The sequence below is a fragment of the Rhinatrema bivittatum genome, chromosome 10, assembly GCF_901001135.1.
Source record: "Rhinatrema bivittatum chromosome 10, aRhiBiv1.1, whole genome shotgun sequence".
In the NCBI taxonomy this organism is placed as follows: Eukaryota; Metazoa; Chordata; class Amphibia; order Gymnophiona; family Rhinatrematidae; genus Rhinatrema; species Rhinatrema bivittatum.
The window spans coordinates 75,889,616-75,913,064 of NC_042624.1; the positions used below are offsets into that span (position 1 = coordinate 75,889,616).

General features: G+C 46.2%; 1 protein-coding gene and 1 pseudogene across 1 annotated transcript; both read right to left on the reverse strand.

Annotated features, from left to right (window-relative positions):
* Positions 1 to 360: 360 nt before the first annotated feature.
* On the reverse strand, positions 361 to 12,042 carry LOC115100355 (zona pellucida sperm-binding protein 3-like). The gene is made up of 9 exons (XM_029618772.1): positions 11,668 to 12,042; positions 7,928 to 8,046; positions 7,735 to 7,838; positions 7,483 to 7,660; positions 1,844 to 1,964; positions 1,680 to 1,771; positions 1,456 to 1,598; positions 889 to 975; positions 361 to 515 (listed from the first exon to the last, which is right to left on the reverse strand). The coding sequence occupies exons 1-9, from the start codon at positions 11,998 to 12,000 to the stop codon at positions 406 to 408; spliced, it is 1,287 nt and encodes a 428-aa protein (XP_029474632.1). The 5' UTR covers positions 12,001 to 12,042; the 3' UTR covers positions 361 to 405.
* A 1,347-nt stretch (positions 12,043 to 13,389) lies between these two features.
* Positions 13,390 to 15,792, reverse strand: LOC115099801 (annotated as a pseudogene).
* Positions 15,793 to 23,449: the final 7,657 nt, after the last annotated feature.

Genomic DNA, 23,449 nt, shown 5'->3' on the forward strand with positions numbered 1-23,449 from the left:
CTATACATTCTCTAGGAACAGCAGCCCTCTTCACATAAGCAAAGATAGTAAAGAAAAAAAAAAAAAAAAAAAGAGACACTGTTCCGTACATAAGGCTAGACTTAAGTGACATTGGAGAGGGTTGGTAAAAAAGTTTGCCTTTTAGGAACCGAGATGGCAGGGGGGCCTAAGTTAGGCAGGGCTAGAGTTGCTTCCAATACAGAAGGTCTAGGAGGCCTATTAGCCTTGTACCAGGCCCAGCTGTCAGTGAGTACAAGTGGCTGTGTATTAGCTAAGAGAGCTGCATCTCCTGAGAGACTGCATGTTAACCTCATCCTTAAGGTGCCATGAGAAGAGCAATAAGGGCTCACAGGCAGAGAGCAGAAGATATCAGAAGTCTTTTGCTTTATTGTACAGAATAGTTAACTAGAAATGTTTGCCCCTTTTGACAAAAAGCATCAACCCCAAGGCAGCAGAAAGCAGCAGGGTAAGCACTGCTATGACCAAAGCTGTCACCATCCAGAAGTTTGTCATACCTGCAAGGAATAAGAAGCAGTGTCAGATTGCATCAAGAGTTAACCACATGCTCTGCTAGACCCCAATCATTTGGGTTACAGGACTTAGGCTTAACAGCCCCCACCTTAGATTTCAGACCCATAGCCACCGAGTACTTGTTAGGGAAAGAAATTCAGCTTCCAAGCTCTAAGTTTTAAATCAGGGTCCCCACCCTGAGCCTTCTTGAAGCTCGATGCTGTTTAGGGTTTCTCCTGTGCCTGGAGCAGTATTCTTCCAAGGAGAGAAGCCCATGTGAACATATGCCGGCCAGTCGTGCCCTGGTTTGATAGGGGACCAGGAGCCAGGTCAGTTCACATGGAAGTGTAAAGTGACTATAGCTAAGTTCAAGCATACCTTGTGGCTCTGACCCGCCCTCATGTGAGGCTTCCAAGGGAACTGCCTGCAGAACAGAGATAGGCCTCAGCTGGACATCAGCCACATCTGTATTGGGGAAAGTTGGACATGAGAGATCTGATGTTTCAAGTTTCTATTCCTCCTCCACTTGTACCATTCACTATAGGAGTGTACATGCAGCCACTTCCCTCTCAAGTTACATGAACTAGGTAAGGTAGAGGAGAGGCTTCAGCCAGTAGTGGGTTGACTACCAGATCTAGTATCTGCAGTGGTCCCCCCTCCCCATGCCACCTCTCTGGAGTACAGAATACTATTCCCAGTTAGGAAGATAGCTGTCCAGAATTAGTTTGATAGTACAGGCTGCTCTAGAGGGATCTGATGCACCAACATGCATTGTGCTTTTAAGAGCAGCATGCCTATTTCTGCTTGAGTGTTGGGAGATGTCACCAAGCAAAGGCTGTTTAGGATCAGCACTTGTTACTGTGCCAGTAAGATGTACTGCTTATGCATGCCACAGTGGGGGGGGGCAGCATGATTTGTGTAGGCACCTTCTCCCCCTTAACTCACCAGGAAGGGATGTTACAGATCTCTTTCCTATCCTTCTAGGCACTGGGAAGAAAGGCCTTAAGCCCCTGGGCTGTCCAAGGACCCCACAGTCTGTAGTCTCACAACAGTTGCAGATGTTACTTGGCCCTTCTACTGCAGTCCACCTGAAAGAGAAGACCAAGTTTAAGACTTCTGCTGGCCACCTTCTGCCCCAAACCCTTTAAGTAGGGGTCTCAGCTACTCACATGTGGCTGGTCTTACTGAAAGAACAAGCCTTGTGCATGGGATCTGGTGTCTGATCAGCTGCAGCAGCCCTCAAACTGCAAGTGATATAGGTCTGGGAACAAGGGATAGGAGAATTAGGCAGTGTGGGAAGGTTAACTAAGCACTCCCAGAGTAGAAAGCTTACCGAGGATTTAATATCGCCAGGAAATCTGAAGGCATCAACGCTGAACTGGAGCTTCTCTGGCTGGCTCCTTGGGGATCTGAAGGATGAGTAGGAGTCCTCCTGCTTCCCATCTACCAGGCATCTAAGGAAGTAACAGAAGGGGGGGGGATGACTGGATAACAAGTTTACTTCAGGCAAATCTGTTATAAGATACAAGTAACTCATGCTCAGTCCTTGGACCTTGGTCTTAATGTGGAAGGTATTTTGAATATTCTGTTGTGGGAAAAACAGAAAGATAACCTGAATTTCATTTTCCTTAGTGTAGACAGATAGGACATTGTACTCTTCTGCTAGCAGATGGGAGACTGAGTACATATACCTGTGCAGGAAGCTTAGCTCTTCAGTGTTCTCCTTGAAAACCATTGTGGATATATGTTGGCTTAGTAACTTTATTAAACTTGAACTGGTTCAATTGAATACCACAAGATGTGGGTGTCTTGCACTAGGGAGTAGTCCATGGCTTACCTGTATTATTTTAGTCTCAAGGTTGGTTAGAGGTTTTTTCTGGGGCAGCTGTGGGTGGGATACTGAGTCCATCTGTCTACACTAAGGAAAACAGTTATCAGGTAAGTAATTTCTCCATTTCCTAGCGTGTAGCCAGATGGACTCAGGACCAATGGGATGCAAAAGCTACTCCTGCACAGGGTGGGAGGCTGCCCGTGGTCCACTTAGTACTGCCCTTGCGAACGCCGTGTCCTCCCTGGCCTGAACATCCAGGTGGTAAAACCTGGATAAGGTGTGTATGGAGGACCATGTTGCCGCCCAGGAGACAGCCTGGGCTTTTGTAGAATGTGCATTATCTGTAGAGATGAGGGCTTTCCTGCCTTGATTACTTTTATCCAGCTGGCAATGGTTGCCCGGGATGCTGCTTCCCCTTGCTTCTTTCTGCTGTGAAGAAAGAGGTGATCTGTTTTGCACACAGGTTCTGTTCTTTCCAGGTATTGGACTAGGAGTCTGACATTCAGATGGCAAAGAAGGCACAAGACCTCAGAGTCCTTATGATTGTCTGGGGGATGGTAGTGAGATGGTTTGCTTCATGTGAAGCTGCTTTCGGTAAGAATGAGGGGACAATCAGTTTATGGTTCCAGGTGTGAACCTAAGGAACAGTTCAACAGGATAGTGTCTGAAGGTCAGAGATACAATGAGCTGAACAGATTGCTACCAAGAATGCTGTTTAAAGTTAGGAGGTGTAGTGACAGATCATGTATTAGTCTGAAAGACTTCTTAGCAGGGAGTCTAATACAATATTGAGATTCCATAGGGACACTGGCCACTTTAGGGTGGTTGGAGATGTTTAACTCCTTTCAGGAAATGGGACACATTGAGTTGATTGTCTGATGCAGTCCACCTTGGCAACTTGAACTTTTGAGTGACAACCCTTTCTTCATCCCATCCTGTAGGAACTCCAGGATTATGGGAATTTTAGCTGTCTGCAGGTGGATCCTGTAGTCTTCACACCAGACTTTGAATACTCTCCAGATCCTTATGTAAGACAGGGAGGTAGAAAATTTGTGTTTGGAGCAAGGTGTCAATGACAGACTGAGTAACCCTGCTTCTTCAGGCTAGCCCTCTCAAGGGCCATACTGTAAGAGAATAGAGAGATCTTTGGGGAAATGTCCCTCTGTGGAAGTAGACAGAGGGTTTCCCCACAAGTAGTCTGTATACCATGGTCATCTTGGCCAGTCTGGGGCAGCTAGTTGAACTAGTCCCCTGTGACGTTCTCTTGTGGATGACCCTGCCCAGTAGGGGCCATGGAGGTAAGGTGTACAGTAGGTCTTCCTCTGGCCAGTTCTAGATGAGACTGTCTATCCCTGGGATTGATGTTCTTGTCTGCAGCTGAAGAACCTTGGGACTTTGGCATTGAGATGGGTTGCCAATAGATCCATGGCTGGGAGGCCCCAGTGATATATCAGCTGGAAGGCTGTGGTTGACAGTGTCCATTCCCCGGGATCTAGGCTTTCTGCTGAGATGCTGTCTTTTCCCACGATGTGGGAGGTCAAAATCCCTTGAGGGTTCATTCCCACCCATGCCATTAGGGGGTCTATTTCCAGAGAGACACCTGCTGGCTGATGTGACTGTTGAGTTTGTCTGACATTACTCTGACCAACTCGACCTGGAGTCTGTGGGTGAGTTGTAGGCACGCTAGTCTGACTGCTCGAGCTTCTAGGCTGTTTGTGTTCATTGTCCCTGGGCCGTCAGCTCCTGACAGTGTGCTCCCCACCCTCGCAGGCTTGCATCTGTGGTGAGCAAGACCCAGTTTGGTGGGGATAGGGTCACTCCTCTGCTTAGGTGGTCTTCCTAAGTCCACCATTGGAGCTGATCCTGAACCTCTGCTGTAGTTGGAGGTGAATTGAGGAGTTCTGGGCCAGTGGGTTCCATTTTGACAGTAGGGAATGCTGGAGTGGTTGCATATGGGCCCTTGCCCACAGAACTTCCAGGGTTGATGCCATGAGGCAGAGGACTTTAAGGTAGTCCCATACCTTGGGATGTGGATTGGACATTAATATTTGTGAGTGTTCCAGTTTCCTTCTCCTTGCAGGAGTTAGGAAGACCTTGTTCTGTTTGGTGTTGAAATGGGCCCCCAGGTACTCTAGTGAAAGATGGCTGGAGACAGCTCTTGCCTGTGTTCATGACCCAACTGAGCTCCTGCAGTAGGCTCTTGACTCTGGAGGTGGTATGCCAACTCTCCTCTGCAGACTTCGCCCTGATCAGCCAATTGTCTAGATAAGGGTGTACCAGGATCCCTTCTTTCCTCAATGTTGCCACCATGACTACCATTATTTTGGTGAAGGTCCTGGGGGAGGTTGCTAGGCCGAAGGATAGTGCCTGGAACTGGTGACCCAGTATTGTGGTGCAGGAAGCATTGGTGGTCCTGATGGATTGGTATGTGGAGGTAGGCTTCAGAAAAGTCTAGGGAGGGTAGAAACTCTCCCAGTTGTACAGCCCTTATAAAACAGAGTGTAGGATGTCCATGTGGAAGTGTGGTACCCTCAGGTAACGGTTGACATTGAGATCCAAGATAGGTCAGAATGATAGATTGAATAGTGTCCAGTATTTTTTTGGGACTTGACACCTGGGTTATTGCCTTCAGGTTGAGAAGTCTTGTTAGTGTGGTTTCTACTGCCAGTTGCTTAATAGTGGAAATGGCAGGGTGATGTCTAGAGTTTGTCGGAGGAACGCTGTGGAAGTTAAAGGATACTCTGGAATATGTTTAGGACTCAACTGTCTAATGTTAAGTCAACCCATCTTTGGTAGATGAGGGTAACACGACCCCCTATGTCTTCTCATTGTGGAGTATGGCTAGGGCCTGCCCCTGCATTCTGAAAAGGCTGTGACCTTCTGGCTGTATGAGGTGCCTGGAACAGTGTATTCTTGTAGGTTCTGAAATGATGAGATCTACTCCTTTGTTCTGGTAGCTGGGGCATCTTCCCATTTGTTGGCTAACTTCTCCAACTCCCTGCCGAGCAAGAGAGATTCTCTATAGGCATTCACGCAAGGTTGCATCTGCTGACCAGTTCTGTAGCCATAGCTGTCTTCAGGCTGCCACTACCAAGACCCTGGCTGAGGTATGTACTAGATCTGAGGTTGCATCAGTGAGGAAGGACGCCACAGGTTCCAGTGTTTCTCTAGATGAACGTGTCTCTAGAGAGGAGCAAGCAGGAGCGTGCCACCAGTGCACAGCAGGAAGCAGTCTGCAGTATCATTGCTGTGTCAAAAGTCTGCTTAAGGATGGACTAATTGTATGTCCTGCAGATCCTTCAGAGCTGCTCCTCCCTCAACAGGGATCGTTGTTCACTTGGAGACTGCAGACCATGGCATCAACTTTAGGAAAATGCAGATGTTACTTGGCTGTGGGTTCCAGAGGATATAGGGCTTCCAGGGATCACCCCCCCTTTGAAGCTGGCCTCTGGGGTATTCCATTCCAGGTCAATCAGTTCCTGGATGGCTTCCATCATGGGAAAGTAGCATGAAGCCTTACAAAGGACACCAACATGGGTTCTTTGGTTCTGCCATAGGGTCGGTGCCCAGTGTCTTCAGTCTGGGAAACAAGGGCTGGTAATTCATCCTTGTGGAAGGAGTGAAGCATGGTTCCATCCTTGGAGGGGGATTTCTCATTCTTCCAGGGAGTCACCCTTGCCCTCAGATGAGTCTGGATCTGAGGCTCTTGGTTAGGTGAGGTGTATCTCAAGCGGTCTGGGAGGATCCTGATCTTCCAGGTGGTGTTGAGCCTGGTGCACTGCAGGGGCTGATTGTGCCTGAACAAAGGTTTGCAGCCCTCTAAAGAATTCTACCCAGGAGAAGGTTCCTGGGTCCATGTTGATCCCTGGGGTGGTTAAAGTGAGTGCCCCTGAGCCGGAGATACATAGGTCTGGGGGTACAATCAATGGTTCTGGACCCTTTGACTGTAGAGGGCCAGGTTTTGGTTCCCTTTGAGCTTCATCGCACTGCTGGCACAGGAGGAGCTCCAATTCTGATTGTGCTGCTCTTATGCGGCAGGCTGAGCAGAGGGAGGGGCCTTCTTGGATGGTGGTGTGATGTTTATGCACGTGGGAAACCTCACGGTGGCTGTGCACACCAAGTTGTGTGTGTTGGCTGACCAACCCTGCACAAGGGGGGGAAATATGGTGCAGATGATCCTGCTTACAAAATGGCATCCCCTGGAGGGTCCTCACACTGGATTGGTGCCTAGCCGACCTGGGGCTGCTCAACCCGATCGGTGCCCTTAAACTTGCTGGGAGAAAAGTTTGGTACAGCTGTTAAAGCTCTGGAGACTTAGATTTAAAGGTTTCTACCTTACTGATTGCGTGCCAGGTGATCTCAGAAAGAGGAAAATACCTTCACCGCTGTGCTCAAATCTGCACCTGCTGCCTTTCACCCACCCGGAGGTGTTAGGTCCACACTGGGATTTGGCTGCTGAACCAAGGCTTACCTCTGAAGGATCTCTGAAATCACCTCAGGAATTAGACTAGGGGAGGGACCCTTAGGTATCACTGCAGGAGACGCAGGGCTCCATCTTAAGGTAAAATTTTCTTCTTGTTTTAAGTTGTTACATTATTCTAGTGTGTGGAATAGTGTCTGAATCTGCTGGGAGATTGAAAATACTGAAGAGCTAAGCTTCCTGCACGGGTATATGTAGAATGTCAGCTTTGAAATCTGACTCCCAGTCTCCCATCTGCTAGCAGAAGAGTACAATATCCATTGGTCTGGATTCCATCTGGCTACAAGCTAGGAATATCCCCATTAGCTTATAGGGTAAAGCATCATTTCTTGATGCTCTAACACACATGAAAGATGTCCTACTTTAAAGTGGGACATGCAGAAACCTTGCTTTGATCTGCATATAATACTATTCCCCCCCTGTCTGAGGAGCATCCTTCCTGTAGTGCCTCAGGTCAGGAAGCACTGAATTGAATAAACCTAATTCTCTACCTGAAAGTTACCACATGGTGGAAATGTTAATCTGCTGTCTAGGAATTAGATAGAAATTGTGCATCAAGCCACTAAATGAGTTCTCATTTTCCATGCATGCTGGTGCATCCCAGGATGCAACTGGATAACAAGCCTTTCTTCCCCAAGTTTGAGTGACCAGCAGGCCTTACCCATAGGAGTCAACAATTCTGTATCTGGGACTGGAGTCCTTGTCTGGAGATACTGTAGCCACACAGCTATCAATGAAGACTGTCAGAGGTGCATGGTCTCCAGGCTTGACAGAGGCCTCAATGTGGATCTCATCACCCAGGTGGAACTCAGTGGAAGTTCTTTCGGCACTCCAGTCATCTGAAAATTCAAGAAGTTTAGTGCAAGCAGATTTCTACAAGCTAATTCCTATTAGAAGCTATATTCCCATTTACCATTCATCAGTCGCAAGGAAAAAGCCAGCCTCTCTTCTGCAAAGATAGTAGAGCTGAAGGGAGCCCAGGTTGGCTTGATAGCCTTACTGCTTACATTGCCAGTCCTGCAGAGATAGGAAAGCCCAGGGATTTAGGTCAACTACAGGCAGATAGCTGTGAGAACAGGATGGGGAAGGGTGCACATTCACCTTACCTTGGGTAAGTACACTGAATGGGAATGACAGCTGGATTGCTTCTGATGATAGCTTGGTTGCCCAAAGTGGTTGGGTTATAGGACAGGTGTGTGCTGTAGACCAGCAAGTCTGGAGTCATCTGCAGAGACAGTGATGCAGAATTAAGTTAGGATGCTTCCCTGAAGAAAGGGCTCTACAGGAGGTAGATGCTAGCTGATGAAAACGTCTTTAAATCACCTTCACTTAACTTGAGGAGCCTATAAGTTAGGAGCCTTTTGTGACTATGCCACAGATAATACAGATTGTGCACAATTTATAGGCACACACATGCTTTATTATATAATGAAGCTAGAAGCTCCACTTTTAGTTTTGTGCACCATAGATTTTTGTATTATCTGTGGCTTAGTCACAAAAAAAACCCCAGATTGAGTGGCTTAATCCTCCTACAATTGTGCTCTGGTCAGTTTCTTCAAGGTCCACATAAAATGAGCCTATAACATGGACTAGGGGGTGGCTTCAGCAGAGGATACTCAGCTTTATTCTGGAGGAAAGATCTGGACAGTTTAAAATTTAGCTTTAGAAGCCAATTTCTCTTACTTACAGAATGTTAAATAATGGCTTCACAACCAGAGTCCAATTTACATGCAAAGATGCACCAACTACACAGATGTTGTAGGCTGCCCAACAATATTTGGCATGGCTTACTGATTAGGGCAGCACAGGCTGAAAGCCATTCCTCCCACTGATGCTTCTTGGGACAAGTCACTTCCTCCTCTAGGACAGGGAGTGAGATTTGAGAAGACTAAGAACGTAAGAAATTGCCATGCTGGGTCAGACCAAGGGTCCAAGCCCAGCATCCTGTTTCCAACAGAGGCTAAAACCAGGCCACAAGAACCCAGCAATTACCCAAACACTAAGAAGATCCCATGCTACGGATGCAATTAATAGCAGTGGCTATTCCCTAAGTAAAATTGATTGATAGCCATTAATGGACTTCTCCAAGAACTTATCCAAACCTTTTTTGAACCCAGCTACACTAACCACATCCTCTGGTGCAGGGAGCTACTTGTAGTAGGTGGTAGCAAGTCACTGAGCTTGTATTTGGAAAGGTGAGAGCACAGCTGTAGATAGCCTTATGGAGTTGCAGCCGATTTGTCACCCGTGTCATGCTTTTGATTGTTGCACTAAGAATCACTAAATGCCAAGCTTCAGCTGACCTGTCTGCTTATTGAGCAGGATAGGAAATTTTGTTTCAGCTCCAGAAGTTGTTTTCCCTACGTTTGACTTTGTGACAGACTAGGCTGTGCCTTTATAGTTTTCCACTAAGCTGTTCCATCACCCCCTCAAATCGTTAACACCTTGCTTAACGTGAGCTGTACCCTCTGGGAGAAGCTGGAGTCTAACGTTGCATGGGGATAGTGCCTCCCAGAGCTCTCCCCATGTTGACAGTGCCTGTCTCCCTCGGTGAGGTGGTTACTCTTAGGTTTAGGCTGCTCAGCAAGCCTTGCATTAGGGAGGAGGCCTGAGAAGAGTTTGTAACACCGAAGACGGCCCCCTAAGCAGCCACCAAGTTCCCATCTGGCCAGAGGTTCAACATCTGGGGCCTGCCCTGCTCCCTTCAGTGATTGGATAAGTGAAAGGTTCGAGTTTGGTTTAATAGGACACCCCTTGACTTACCCACTCCTGGTTATTCTACAGCCTGCTCCGCCACCTTCTTGGGTGTTTTAAGAGGTACTTTATTTTTATATACAGAGGTATAGCAGAGTTGCCTTCACTCCGGTTTACAATTACAACAATCTGTTACATTTAAAGTAGTTTTAACAGCAAAAAATGGTATAGAATAGCATAAACTATAAACCAGTATTCACCTGAAGTAATGGAGCATTAGTTAATCCCAGTTCAGATTGAAAGTGAAGCCTGGGTAAAGGTGGCCAAACTTAGATCTTGAGCTGCAGCGAGTTTAATCCCAGCCACTCAAAGCTATACGCCATGTTGTTAGCAACAGTTAGCCTACTGCGAGGCCTGTTACCTTAGAGCTGAAGGTTTGCTGCTACAAGCTTTAGTCAGACCTTGAAGTCCATTAGGCAAGGCCTTACTCCTGGCAAGCAAGCCTGAGGAATGTCTTAGCCCATGGCCTATACCCGTGCGCCTGGTCCAGTCTTTAGGACACATGCAACTAGAGCAAGACCTTGCAACTCAACTCCTAGCACACCTTTTCACCTTGAGTATTAAGGATTTCTTCCTACACCTTCAATAACCTCCCAGATTGGGTTTGCAGGCCCAGCTCCATGAACATAGGCTATAGCAGTGGTTCTCAACCTTTTGGCCGGGACACACTGAACATGTGACCATCATGGGGCTAAATGTAAACATGTACTCTGCATCCACAGGAATCCCCTCAACCCCCAGCAATGAGTGCAGAGCAGATCTAGGGCATTACCCTGTACAACTCTCCATACAAAAAGAGATTCTGGTTCTGACGACATCCCAGTAAAAGCAAAACAAACTTCCTTTACTACAGGCACAATAGCCTAAGGCAAAGACAGTAGTTTACCATTAATGCATATCCTATTGAGAAAACAAATAAGATTGATACAAATGCCTACATGCTAGTAAAATACCTCACTGCGGTCACACCCCCAGAACTGACCTTCAAGTACAGAAAACCCACAAATTATAAATATGGAGACAAACTGGAATGGAAAACCAAAAAAGTCACTCTGCATGCAGTGTGAACCTGGAGAAATATAGCACTTAACAGACTCAGGATTTGCAATAATGCACAAACTAACATCTGTATTATGGAACACACTCCAACAGTAACAACTAAGAAATAGAACTATTAAACCCCAGGTCCTAAACACTAATACATTTAGTATTGGGAAAACAGAATAAGCCAAGCTGCTATAGAGCCCCACACAAATAATTGTAAAGCTATACTAAAAATGTTACAATTAAGAACTCAAGTTATTAAAACGTGTCCACATATCAATAAGATTTCAAAACATCACATAATACCCAATAATTAAAATGGCAGTCAATCAAGAAAAAAATTTAAAAAGCCACCTTTTTGTTTACCCTCTCCAGCAACTCTCCTTTCCCTTGCAGGCCAATAGCACTCACCAGAAGTAGCAAGGGCTGCTGAAGCTCTGTCCTCGCAGTGCTCTTCCTTAGCGCCCACAGCCGGTCACTCACACACACACCGCCAATTAGACCCCACGACCAGTCTCGGTCTCTCTCACACCAGTCATCCTCCTGATCTGTCTCTCTCAATCACACCCCACCCCCGGGCTATGCGATGCCTGCCTCACCGGCCAATCAAAGCCTTCCTCCTTTCTTCCTGCTCACAGTAGGAAGGGAGGAGGCTTCCGATTGGCCTGCGCGGGGGCAGGCAGAATGAAGGAGGCTTACCATTGGGCAGTGGGGGGTAGGCAGAACGGAGGCTTTCAGTTGGCCCGCGGGGGCTGGAAAAAAGGGAGAAGGAAAGTACGACGGGGCAGTGGGACACCGGGAGACGCGACGGGCTATAGGACCACTGTAAGAGCCCTAACCCATTAGTCCAGGTATCCGAAGAGGCAGAATAGAGCCAGTGGAGTCAGCAACAGCTCATGCAAGAGATTAAGGAGGACAGCTAGCAGCAGACCTCGCCTACAGGAGCGGTACTCAGCACGGGACCAGCCTCGTATAGCACCGACACTATGACTGCCTAAGTTCTCAGGAAGGCACACAGAGGACGTGCGCAGAAGCAACTCCGTATTACCTGCAGGCTGGTGCCACACTCATGGAGTCCCACGTCAAAGGTAGCCGCGGCGTCTCCTGCTGCAGGCTTGGGCTTGCAGGAAGCGGGACCAAGGCTGAGGTCAGCAGCTTTGATCAGCCGCCCTGTGCCGAACAGATCCCTCTGCACAGTCACCACCATCCTAGCCTCTTTGCACTGAACTGTAACGGGGTGCGGGCGCCCATCCTTGGGCAGACCGGAGCGAAGCCAGGGGATGAGAATACCGTGAGGCCTGCGATCAGAAAGAGAGCCCCAGGCAGTAGCACTGAGCAGCCAGAGAAGGACCCCAAAGGCTAGTTTCACTCTCTGCCCCATCCTGATTACTGTAACCCCAGCACACTGAGAGTTTTTGCGCCTTAGGAGCTCTTTATACCCCTTTCCTGGAGAAGGTAATCATGAATCCAGCCCCCTGAAGGCAATTGAGTCAAGTGGAAATTTGCACCAGCTGTGAGCACGGGCAATCCTTGCTGGCTGGAAAGCTAACAAGAATTTCGGAGGTAGCTGCCTCCAAAAAAATAGGGCCCTAAAGGGCAATTCATTTTTAAAGACTGTGCCCGCTTCTTTATCTTTTTCTGTTGTGTAAGACTCTTTGTCACTTTGTGTGTTTATCACGGGAAAGGCAGGATATAATTTAATAATCCAAGATAGAAAGGGAGGGAAGGAGGAGTGGGTGTGATCTGGGGCAGCTTTCCTCATAGTAACTTTCACCAACTCTGATGTGCCCTCTTCCTGCCATCTCCCCCGCCGAGCACTCTTCAGATGATAAAAGGGATGGAATGATTTCCCTATTCAGCTTGGCAAGGAGACCACTGAGGGGAGATATGATAGAGGCCTGTGGAATGAGTAAATGTGAATAGATTGTTTACAAAGACTAGAGAACATTCAATGAAGTTAATAGGTGATACATTTAAAACTAATAAAAGAAAATATTTTTTTTACTCGACACATAATTAAGCTCTGGAATTCATTGCCTGAGGATGTGGTGAAAGATGAGGAAAAGAGTTGCAGAAATCCACTGCTTATTCTTGGGATAAGCAGCTTGTAATTTGTCTACTGGTTGGGATCCTACCAGGTCACAAGTACCTGGCTTGGCCACTGTTGGAAACAGGATACTGGGCTTGACGGATCTTTGGTCTGACCCAGTATGGCATGTTTTATGTTCTTCCCTGCCCCCCCCCGTTATCCTTTGCCCTTTTTTTGGCCACCTTTGTCTTTCTTGATTAAGCAGATCCACATTAAATTAACCTTATCTTGTGCAAATACACCCTGGTTAATCTCAGAGTGATTCCTGAGGAAATCTCTTGTTCAGGTCGAGGAGGGTTGCCGTGAGGGTTACTGGATAATCAGTGCTGGCCAAAAAATGGTGCTTATAAGTTTAAAAAAGGATACATAACTTGTATTTGTCACAGGCAATGGCTCCGTCTTCACAAAGTCATATTTTGGCTTACCACTCTTAAAAAACAAAGAGGTAAGCTTCCTTTGCCTTCCTTAGCCGCCCTCTCTGCTGTGTCTCCCACTCCCAGCTCTCCTCTGCCCAGGTGTCCCTTTTTAAGCTGGTGCCGGTGGGAGGCAGCAAGAAAGAACAAAAATATATACAAAGCACATCACACAAATAATGTATTTTTCAAAATTTATTGGCCAGTGCTTTTGGCTACCAGGCAGGACTGGTGCTCTCTGCTGCCATAGAGAGAAGCAGGGGGGAAATCCTCAGCCTTTCGCAGCCCCTTCAGCCAGCGCCTGCAGGGCCTCACCCTGGAAGTGGTAGAGGTGCCAGCCCTCCGCAGCAGTCAGATCCACTGCCCCCCTTGCTATGTAGACATCTCTGGCGGCTTGGTTCCATTCCAGCACAGGCAGCTGCAGCTGGGTACAGCTCAGACTCAGGCCCACCTAGAGGAGGAAGAGAAACGAGAGGGAGAATTGCATCCTTCCAAAGCACCTTACCTTTCCTGCCCTGCCTCTCCTCACTTATAGTCACTAGGACACAGTCTGTACAAGAAACCCTGTCTACGGAGACCCTTAGCTGCCGCAGGTTCTATGCCCTTCCAGGTAACAATCTGCTCGCAGGCAGATTGTGAGTTTTGAGATATTTTATTGGCCCCAAGTGTGGACAGGCCTCGTTCTGTAGGTCTCTGTTTGAAAACAAGAGCGGATGGACATCTCAGACTTACCTTGGCAACTTTGCTCATCATATTTGTGCCAATCCCCTTTCCTAAGAGAAAAGCAAGAGGTGAAGGATTAACTAATGTCTGTGGTGGTGGATGTTCACCCGCCCTGCCCCCCCCCCCTCTCCAATTCTACCAAGCTTGCTGTGCTGAAAGTGCAAAACTAACACCTGCAGACCCAGATTCCAATCCCACCACTGCCACCAATCTCACTGTGTACGCCAGTGCTGAGTGCACAGAGCCAGGCCACCTGCGACTCAGGCTCCAGTTCTACTCTGCCACCAGTCTTGGGGCTATGTGACCTGCAGGCACAGAATTCACCTTTCTCTGCTTTCTTTCACCTTTGTTATCTGTGTCGCACAATAATGTATTGTTTCCATAACACACCCCAGATCCTCCAGAAATATGTTTCGGCCCTTCCCGGTGTTGTAAGTAAAGAAATAGAGGGCATAGCCAATGACCCTGAACCCTGCAAAACCAGTGGCATCACTCTCCAGCAGGTGCAACAAATTGACAAAACCGTTATCAGATGCCTCAGACTAACCACCTTACAGTACTGAAATAGCAGGAGGGTGCTGCAGGGCAGGACTGAGGTGCATTGGTAGGTCTGTCATTATCAGTACTGGAATAGCGGGGGTGGGAGGTGCCATAGCACAGGACTGAGGTGCAATGGCAAATTTGTGTGTGTGGGGGGGGGGGGGGGTGTGTGTCAAATTATCAATACTGCTTGCTGCAGTTGGGGAATGAGGTGCATTGGCAGATCTGTGTGCATGGAGCACGCAGCGGTATGTGGGTTTGTTTGTTTGTTTTTTTACTATCTTTGCTTCTCTGCTCAGGGTGGAGCTCAGCAACCAAGCATTGATAGAAGGGATTCTTGGCAAAGCCATCCTTCTGTAACACTGAAATCAAAGAAAGAGGGAGATGGAGAAGGAGCAAGAAAGTGATGAGAAGAAAGGGTAAATAAACAAAGACGAGGAGTAAAGGGAGGATTTCAGAATCACACACACATGCATGTACACTAGGAAAATGGACGCTCGTAAATATGGGAGTCCGTTTCCCTAACCCATGCACAGCCACTTCTCCTGGGCACAGCGGCTCGTTTGCTTGTTGCATCGAGCTCCCAGGAGAGGCAATTGCGCTCATGTTAAAAAAAAGTGTCCAGTTTGGACACACGTTTTTAGCTCGCTGGCATTGCATCGGCCTGATGGTGTCCAGGTCTCAGGGTGCCCTGAAGGGAGCGATTACAAAATGTTGAAAATCCACAGCTACTGGCAAATGAAGGCTTGTGGCACCCGTTTTGATTGAGCAGGACGCCCAAAGAAAGCAGCACTGAGCCAGAAACCTCTATCCCCCAACCCCCAAAATTCAGAGGTGCAGAAACCCTGCATCTGTCTGCATCTGCTCTGCATCTGTCTGCATCTGCTCTGCATCTGTCTCACCTTCAGTGATTTCTACTTGTTCAGATAACCTCAAATTCCGCCAGTTCCTGGGGGACAAGAAGAAAGCTGGGTCACTTTTTAGCATTTTCAGACCGGATAGGTTCATTGTAATATACGCAAAGGTGGACATGAAAGAGACTCTGCACACATCTCTGTCCCATCCTCAGACTGCCTTTCTGACTCCCTCCGGCAGCACCATGCAAGGATCCGACTGCCTTGGCACCTCCAGCTGAATGTCTGGTCAGCCTGATTTTTGTGACTGAGGGCTCCTCTCCCTGACACTGCCATCCCATCCTCTCGGGAAGCCTTTGCCGTTGGGGGGGGGGGGGGGGGAGAAGCTCCTCCTCCTGGACCCTGACACCGCTGTCCGAAGCATCAGGTTGCCTCTTATTGACTCTGCTGGCCCAGCACCCGCTCAGACTGCCTTCGGGGACTCTCACCCTGATCAGGCGCACTATATCCTTGTAGTCCTCAGCCCTGGCCAGCCGGATGTCGCACTCCAACATGAGAGCCTGCACTGGGATCCCCTCTCACCGGGGTGGCACACAGCGGATCTCCTTTATATGCTTCTCCAAACCTGGCCAGAGGGAACTTCCCCGGGCCCAGGGGAGGGCCGTATTGTCTCAGGATGCCTCTAGCACCCAGGGCCACTTGCACAGCTAGAGAGCGCCTCCTGTACCGTGTGGCGTAAGCGCCACAGCCCGACGTCAAAGCAGCTGCCCGAAGCCGGTGCTTTGCCCTGCTGATCGCCACCCCTTCCCTATGCTGTGGTACAGTCAACAAGATTACATTTTCAAGATACAAAATTTTCATTCTAGGAATCATTTCGGAGCGTGCAGACACATCCGGAGGGAATCGGCATATTTTTCCTCCTGCTTAAAAAAATGTTTAACAAGAAACCACTAGTAACTGTGTAAAGTATGATGTAATGTTACTATTCAATGCAAAAGGAACATCATAAATTAACGCTGTTTTTTTGGATCGTGATACCTCATAGTAAGTAAGGCCTCTCGATTTTTTTCAGAGAGCGCTCTTAAAGAAACATGTCACATTTCAAGCGTTTACCATCAAATGGTTTTGCGCTAAAGAGACTTGTTTTTATCGTTGTAATCATAGGTATCAACAATCGGAAAATTTAAGAATATTTTTAAAAAAAATTTTTTTTACTTTTTTAGTAGAATTAGATGCGAACAAATTACTTATCATTATACGCTTGGCGTGCTGTGATGACTGCTTTTCTGAAACACCGGTAAGAACCCGACACGTCCGTGTTTCGTTTGCTTCTTCAGGGGTTTTAACTTTTACCACGGTGTATTGTTGAAAGCTTGTCCCATCATTTAAACGCCATTTTGCGTGATCACAGCTTGACACTTATTTTCTCATACTTATCTGTTACTCTGACCGCTGAGTTCAGGGCCCTTATTGGTAGCTTTTTGATTCTAATTTCCTTCCACTCCCACCATTGATGCAGAGAGCAATGTTGGAGCTGTATCAAAGTGAAGTCTAAGGCTTAATGTTTGAGAGTAGTAACTGTCGTATCAAGCAATTTACCCTGATGCTTGTATACTCATACTGCTCAGCTCAATGCCTTGTTAGATGTTGGCTGGATGTAAATCCTATTTCTTCATTCCCCCCTGCCGTTGAAGCAGTGAGCTGCGCTGGATATGCTTTCCAAGTGAAGTAAAGGCTTAAATTGGTTCGGGGTAGTAACCACCGCAACAAGCAAGCTACTCCCATGCTTATTTGTTTACCCAGACTGTGCAATTCAGTCCTTGTTGGTTGTTGTCTGAATGTAAATCCTCTTACCTTCCCCCCACCATTGAAGCAGAGATTTATGCTGGATATGCATTGAAAGTGAAGTATCAGGCTTAATTGGTTTGGGGTAGTAACCGCCGCAACAAGCAAGCTACTCCCATGCTTATTTGTTTACCCAGACTGTGCTACCTTGGTTGTTGCCTGAATGCAAATCCTCTTTCCCACATTTCCTCTTGCCATTGAAGCATAGAGCAATGTTGGAGTCTCATTAACCATGTGAACGTTTATTGAATAAGGGTATTAATCACCAGGTAGTGGCCTCATTCCCGCAGCCACCCCCATATATCTTCTCTTCATTTCCATCCTCCAGGCTTTATGGATCCACAGTGTTTATTCCTACAAGCCACCTCCATACCTCTTCTCTTCATTCCCATCCTCCAGGCTTTATGGATCCACAGTGTTTATTCCTACAAGCCACCCCCATACCTTTTCTTTTCATTCCCATCCTCCAGGCTTTATGGATCCACAGTGTTTATTCCTACAAGCCACCCCCATACCTTTTCTTTTCATTCCCATCCTCCAGGCTTTATGGATCCACAGTGTTTATTCCTACAAGCCACCCCCATACCTTTTCTTTTCATTCCCATCCTCCCGACTTTAAATAAATCTTTCTCTCCCAACATGGGGTTTGAACCCATGAGCCAGAAATTAAAGGTCTCACACTTTATCATTTGAGCTACTCTGGCTCAAATGGACCAGACAGGGACCAGACAGGGCTTTGACCTCTCCACTTCAGTCCCTAAACTGGGAACAGGCTGAGCTAACCCATCGTATAGGTGGGCCAGTCCCTCCCCCCCCCCCCCCCCACCTTTGCCTTCTTTCGGCTCTTCCACCCCTGTTTGAAAGTGGCACTTGGCCTACCCCCCCAGTCACTTGGGCAGGGTGTGGGAGGTAATAGACTGGGCCAGTGGCAGCTGCAGAAAGAACTCTATACTGGCCTAATGGGCAGGCCCACATCAGACAGCTGATTCCTCCTTTTAGGAGCAGCTCCTCCAAGGAGGCCAGACAGCAGCTGTTCACCACACCAACCCTCAAAGCTGGAGTTTAAAAATAACAGTACTATAAGAAGACACCTGCAAGGACTTCCACAGCATGACTGGCAATTCGGAAAAAGGGGAGATGTGTCTGGTATTGCCTGAGACTCAGATTCCACCATGAAGTCTTTGGGTGCAAAAAAATGCAGGAGCAGCAAAGGTTGGAGGTCCCTTCTCAGCTCCTGCCACAGAGAACCTGAACTCGCAAGTTCAATACAACTCCAGGCCATCTTGGACACCTTGGAGACATTTTTTAAGTCAGCTAACTAGCCATGGCTCCCATAAACCTTCCATTTATTGTATGGGTACTATAAGAGTGCACACATGATAATCTTCCTCAGTTTTTGGCTTTTTCTGGTTTCACTGAGGACAAGTTTTACTTGTGGGTTGGTTGTTTGCTTTTCTGGGCAACAAAACAGATGTTTTTAAATGCAGCAGTCTTATGACAGGCTACAAGGCAACATAGTAGGACTCTGAAAAGATGTTCACAGAATAATAATTTGCAGTTATCTGTCTCCTTCATCCACTGGAGAGCCCAGCGAAGAGGCCAACTGTACAGTTTCAAAAGCAGGCATGCAGCCACTTCCAGGGTGGAAAGGTTTGTGACCAATTTGGTTAGAATTCCTACAAAGTTAGATACATGGGAGGCCTAGGGAGATAAAACAACACATTAAAAGGTGTCCCGATAACAGGAATTTGGACACTTTTAGAGAAATACTTTGGGGATCCAAACAAGAGTTCTACACCTGATTAAGCTAAAGGGGGATGAGTTCAATCCTCTCTAGCACCTTCACATCTTTTTCTTCCTAGAAACCAATTCTCCTACAAGGTGGCCTTTCTAGAAGTGGAGCACCTTCCCCCTCTGTATCAAGCAAAGTCCCAAGGGCTCCAGTTCTGAGTCACACCCCCCCCCCCCCCCCCCCCCCCAGCGGCTCCCTCCAATGCTGCTTCTCCTCCAGAAAGGATTGGAGAGCCCAGGGAAGCTGCTGGGTGTGGTGTCTTCTTCACCCCTCCCCCCTCCCCCTCTTCTCTCTCTCTCTCTGTCTCTCATCCCCTCCCTCCTTCCCTCTTAATCATTTCTACCTCCCATACAGATAGAAAGGGACAAAAGCATCGGTGGGGAAATTGCTGGACAGCTCTGCAAATGCAGACCTGGGGCTCCACGAATTCCTGGGACCTTCCATCTCTGGGGGTCCCAGGATTTGCAGGAGGCCATGCAATTACCCACCTCCTAACCCCACTGCTGGATAGAAAAATGAGCCCAACAAAGATGGAAGGAAGGGTATTTTGGGGGGAGGGGGAGATCCCAGTTTCTCCTCCTTTATTCAGTGAAAACAATGCTTACACAGCCAGAAAGTAAGCATTTGGGATTTTAATGTGGCTCTGTTTCTTTTTTTTTTGGGGGGGGGGGGGGGGGGGATTACATTGCAGAGACTTGTTAAAAAAAAAATAGAAGGAAACCAGAAATTAAAATAAAATAGAGGGAGGAATATCGCATCCCTGTTTCCAATAAATCTCAGCCCCAAAATTCAAATTCCCCTCTTTCGCTTCCACCTAATCTATTATTTCTGGGCTAATTCCCTTCACTTGTCTTTTTAATTAATTTATTTATTAATATATTTATTTATTTGCCGCAGGAGATCACTAGTTTTGCTTTAGTCTCTATATGCGCTGCAGTTTCCTGCCAGAGTTTACAGAAATTGTTGGGATTCTGATGAGATGCTTTACTGATTTCGACATTTATACACAGCATCGCACAATTTGAATATGATCTCCTTGACTTTTTGATAAAGGCACATCCGCGGGACTGACAGACAAAACTGTGTTAAGTATCCCAAATCTGAATGTGCTTTGTCTAACACCAAGTCGTCTTGTATTGAATGATTATGAGTATCTTATGCTGACTCTGTACTGAAGCCTTGTCTTCAAGAGTCCATCTATACAGTAGCCCCTGAGGCAGCTCCTGTGTGAGCGACACTCGGCCAGAGTCGTTCTAATAAAAGTTCTTCTGACGTACCGATCCTTCTTTGTTTTGTCCTCTTTATTTTATTGTAATGCATATTCTATTTTCTTTGTACATATGCATGTTTTGCTTTGTATATAATTAAAATGTAACAAATATAAGTTAAAAAAAAAAAGGGGATCCTTCTCATTAACTCTCGGATAAAAAAGTCAGTTTAGAATTGCAATACTTCCTTGTTTTGCCTAATTTCAACTGAGATTCATAGGATGTACCTACTAGGTGAAATTCATTGTCACTGGGACACTTTCATCTATGGATCTAGCCTTATTTATGAACTCCAGCATTTTCAGGCTTGAGAAACCATTACAAATATATATGAATTGCTAGAAAAGTCAACAAATCTGCAAAATTCCTGAAAAAAAAGTGTCTGCTGTAATGTTGAATGCCCTCGAAAAGTATGGACTAGATCCATTGGTTGGGAAGCTATGGAACTCCCGAGGCCTTGCTAATACAGATCTTTATTGGCCTCTGTTGAGATAGCCTTCAGGAAAGCAGAAATCCACTAACTCAATCAGCACTAGTGTTCTACCGATATGGATTTGGCCCTAAGCTCTCATCAACAGGTGACAAAATAAGGACCTTGTTTGAAAACAACTTTGCCACTGATTATAACACAACATACAACCATCACTTTCTGCCACCATAAACATTATGTTTATTTTTAATGTAATAAAGAACAAATGTCATTAACAGCAAGTGCCCCTCTTTACATTGCAGAGACATGAGCTTAATGGATTTTGATGCTAGATTGTGCTTAGTGCTTATGCACCACAACGTTTGCGTTTACCATTTTCTCTATGTGGAGCTGCATGTATCCAGAGCACTGTCTAGACCTGGTGACTAGCACAGTCATATTTTCAGGATGAATATGCATGATATAAATTTACATATACCAGAAGCTCCTTTATCTAGCGTGATTAACTCCACCAATTAACTCTTTGGTGTATTTCTGATTAAGTCATAAACTAAAGTAACAGCTACGTCTTAGGGAATTATATGTTCAGCAAAAGAATTGGCTGTCATAAGATAATTGCTAAGTAGGGACCTTTGCAAAGCTAAATTCATCTAGTCTCCCATGGGTATAATTTTCTCTGCATAATCACACACAAGCTTACAGACTATCCAAAACCTGCACACTGAATTGTTGGCCATTATGCTGACATGCACATCTAGCACAACACCAAATGTCAGAGTTAGGTTTTAACTCTGACTTTAGATATATTAATTTGTATCTCTTGTTTGTGATAGGGATATCACAGCAATCAGATTGTAGGGTGAAATACAGCTCTCTCACAAGTAACCCCAGGTCTTGACGATCCGGCCTTTGCATGTTCCCTTTTCAGAAGAGGGACTTTTATTCTGACCTTTTCCTATTATCTCTCACCTGGAAATTCTTTCACTTCAGTGGATTTCAGTGAGAGACTGAAATCAGGGTTGGCTTTTAGGGTGTGCGATCTGTGCGGTTGCACAGGGCACCATGAAGGAGGGCACCGCCATTCTGCCATGCCCTGCTGCCATACCCTTCCACATTATGTAGGCAGAGGGAAAAAGAGATGGGGGTCAGGGGGATAATGGCATAGGGCAAACAGTGGATGAGTGAGCGAATGGGATGCTGGGCAGAAGAGGGGAAGCTGTACTGGAGCCACTGCCAATACTGAAGGAGGGAGCATATGCCAGATCTACCACTACCAAAGTGGAGAGGAGAGGGGTACTAATTTCAGTTTTCGCAAAGGGTGCTGGTTAGCCTAGTGCAAGCACTGACTGCAATCCCTTCCTCTTCATCAAAGCTCCTTAAAAGGCGCACTTTTCTTTGGATGATCTAAAAAGGTGACTGAATTGAAATGCTTTCTGAGCATATATGATATTACTACTAAATTAGAACTAACAAATTGCTTAAAGTAACAAGCTGCTGCCAGGTTTGTCTTGATTTTACAAAAGGTGTGATCCCTCTCTTATAAATCTCCCTCAGCACAACAGCACACAGAACCACAGCTACTGTATGTCTGTTGGTGCACTTAGACCCACAAAATACCCTGTGTGCCCTCTAATCTTTCTAGTGTAATAGAAAGCAGACAGTTTTGAAATAGTAATACATGTCCATGTATTGGTATTAAAATCTCTGTGGAGAGGGTGACACCCTTGTTAAGGACGCTTCATTGACACCCTGTTTCTGAGAGAATAACATTTTGAATTCTCTCACTAGCATTCAAAGTAGTTAGGAATAACACGCCAACATAGTTTAAGAATTGACGCAATAGGTATCACCCTGCCAGAGAACTTCAATCAAGTCACAAAGTTTTACTTGATATTGATATTCCCTTGTTACAGGCATATAAATGCATGAGGGCTAGAGAGAGAGCATTTTCAATGGCACCTCCAAGTATTTGGAATAAACTTTCAAGTGACATGAGAAGGCCATAGGATTATCCACAGTTTAGAAAATTAGTAAAGACTCCATTATTTTAATTGAATGGCTGAGAATTAGCTATACCCAGATGAACTAAGCAGTTATTTTATTGGTTTTAATTGAAAGTTGTTATAGGGCGAGTTAATATAAATTGGCTTTAAGATTGATGATTCAGGGCAAACAGTGGAGAAGCACACTTATAAACACTGAGACTTGTATTGAGCATTAACTAGCTATGAATGGCAATAATATTGTATTGTGTTAGTATTACGTGCATGTGTAATACTGACATCATCTGAATATTTTAAATGACGATTTTAACTGTAATTTAGGTTGTAATGTGTTAGGTTTTTATGCGGCCTAATTTTCTAAAGCATTTCCATGCGTAAAATTCATTTTTCTGCATGTGAATGGGTAGGTTTGAAAATTACCCTGGGGGGGTGGGGTGGACATGTAAAAGTAGGCCCGGAAGCAATTTTGTGTGCCCTTCTTTACACATAATTGAAAATGACATGCCCGGGGACAGACTTTGGAATGGGAAGCCATTTTATGCGTATACTTTTCATTTTCAAATGAATGCACATAAATCTAAGTGTGCACATTTACACCTGCTCCCAAGCTGGCATCAATGTGTGTGCATTCACCGCGCAAGATTCTACATAAACCTGCCAATTGTCAAAGCTGGCTTACACGCATTGGTCTGCTTTGAAAATGTGGACTGAAGTTTGCATGTATTTTCTAGACGTGGAGGTTAGCCCTGCGCGGACTGCTATAAGATTATCCTCCCTATTATGTACATCGCATTGTATGGGGTAATCTGAATAGGCAGTCTATGAATTTTAAAGTAAATTAAAATAAAAATCTCCAGCACTGTTTTCAAAACA

Coding starts and splice junctions, on each gene's coding strand:
- LOC115100355 (XM_029618772.1), bottom strand. CDS start 12,000: ATGGGGCAGAGAGTGAAACTAGCCTTTGGGGTCCTTCTCTGGCTGCTC. Junction 7,661..7,734: donor TTCCTTGCGACTGATGAATG/GTAAATGGGAAT, acceptor TTGAATTTTCAG/ATGACTGGAGTGCCGAAAGA. Junction 516..888: donor GGGCGGGTCAGAGCCACAAG/GTATGCTTGAAC, acceptor TATTCCTTGCAG/GTATGACAAACTTCTGGATG.